The 2,049-nt window shown below is 36.9% G+C and overlaps 1 protein-coding gene across 1 annotated transcript; it reads left to right on the forward strand.

Annotated features, from left to right (window-relative positions):
* The first annotated feature begins 560 nt into the window (after window positions 1–560).
* On the forward strand, window positions 561–1,815 carry B3GALT1 (UDP-Gal:betaGlcNAc beta 1,3-galactosyltransferase, polypeptide 1). The gene has a single exon (XM_010161010.1). It carries the CDS (start codon window positions 561–563, stop codon window positions 1,539–1,541), a length of 981 nt encoding a protein of 326 aa, XP_010159312.1. The 3' UTR covers window positions 1,542–1,815.
* The last annotated feature ends 234 nt before the right edge of the window (window positions 1,816–2,049 follow it).

The following is a 2,049-nucleotide window of genomic DNA, read 5'->3' on the forward strand; positions in this document are numbered from 1 at the left end:
ATGCTAGGAAGCAAGAAAATGCTAGAAACCAGAAAGTTATTTTCATATAGCTTTAAAATTACCTAAATAGCCAACATGCTATGCATGCTTAATGGTTTTCATATATTATCATCTATGAGAAATTATCAATCATAAAAGCATTACTTCAGATATACTGCTATATCCTAGTACGCTATCTTGCATTGTGGTACCTGATGAGAAAAAAAAAAGGATGTACAAGAAATGCATTAAAACACTTAGCTTATTAATGGCCAGTCATATTTTAAGCTCATTTTTCTTGCCCTAGGCTTTTATGATCTAGCAATGGAAAATTTTTCTTCCTATTTTTCAGAAATAACAGAAAATTCCAAGAAATGGAAGCTGCTGCTAGTAAAAGAAGAAAAGCTGAGTATCATCAGGGTTAATAGCTCCTATTTGAGATCCATGAATGCTTACAGAGTTATTTTTCTATACTGAACTTTCAAGTTTCATTAATAATATGGTGCCTCTCTGGGACATAGGTGCGCGCATGGTACGAAGGCTATCTATTCATCACATGGAATAGAAGAGCTAGAGGAACAATGGCTTCAAAGGTCTCGTGCTTATACATTTTGACAGTAGTTTGTTGGGCAAGCGCTCTTTGGTACTTAAGTATAACTCGTCCTACTTCTTCCTACACTGGCCACAGACAGCTCAGTAGCATACCCATAGCCAGAAAAAACGTTTCCTTTGGTAACATAAGAACTCGACCTATAAATCCACATTCCTTTGACTTTCTTATCAATGAGCCTAACAAATGTGAGAAGAGTGTCCCTTTCTTGGTCATTCTTATCAGCACAACTCACAAAGAGTTTGATGCAAGGCAAGCCATTCGCGAAACGTGGGGAGACGAAAACAACTTTAAAGGAATTAAAATTGCCACACTATTTCTTCTTGGAAAAAATGCAGATCCTGTGTTAAATCAAATGGTAGAGCAAGAAAGCCAAATTTTTCATGACATTATTGTGGAGGATTTTATTGACTCTTATCATAACCTCACTCTGAAAACGTTGATGGGAATGAGGTGGGTAGCAATGTTTTGTTCAAAAGCAAAGTACGTTATGAAGACAGACAGTGATATTTTTGTAAATATGGATAATCTTATTTATAAGCTGCTTAAACCTAACACCAAGCCAAGGAGAAGGTACTTCACTGGTTACGTTATAAATGGAGGACCAATAAGAGATGTTCGCAGTAAGTGGTACATGCCGAGAGATTTGTATCCTGACAGCAATTACCCACCATTCTGTTCAGGCACCGGCTACATTTTTTCAGCTGATGTAGCAGAACTGATTTACAAAACCTCCCTTCATACCAGACTACTTCATCTTGAAGACGTGTATGTTGGACTCTGTCTTCGGAAGCTGGGCATTCACCCCTTCCAAAACAGTGGCTTCAATCACTGGAAAATGGCCTACAGCTTGTGCAGGTACCGCAGGGTGATCACAGTGCACCAGATAACACCAGAAGAAATGCACAGAATTTGGAATGACATGTCCAGCAAGAAACATCTTAGATGTTAAGATTTTTACAGATGTAAATACCTTTTTTTAAATTTTGGGTTGCTCTGGTTTGTGGGGTTTTTTTTTGTTTTTTTTTTAAGAGAGAGAGAGTTATCTGCTGATTTACAGGTTAAACTGTGGGATATTAACTATGAGAGGATTTTTAATGACTGATTTTTCATTCTCGTTTTGACTACTGGTTTACAGACTTCAAGCCTTTTTCATAAGGACATTATACCAACCAAAAGGATCTAGAGTCAAGTCTCAGATTTTGTATTTTATCCTCTATCACACATATGAGCTCCTGCATCTCTATGTAAAAGGACAGTAATAAACTATCACGACCCACTTACACAGTTCATGCCCCAGCCTCTGAAATGGTTCAGGCCCTAAGAAATGAAGAATTACAAATATACTTTAATTCCTTTTTTGACACCCTACAACCATGTCTATTTAAAGCTTTGATAATAAATTGAGCATTATACCTGTATACTGGCCTTATACACCTATCTTGACGTGTATATTTTAC

The sequence above is a fragment of the Eurypyga helias genome, unplaced genomic scaffold, assembly GCF_000690775.1.
Source record: "Eurypyga helias isolate BGI_N326 unplaced genomic scaffold, ASM69077v1 Scaffold4001, whole genome shotgun sequence".
NCBI lineage: Eukaryota > Metazoa > Chordata > Aves > Eurypygiformes > Eurypygidae > Eurypyga > Eurypyga helias.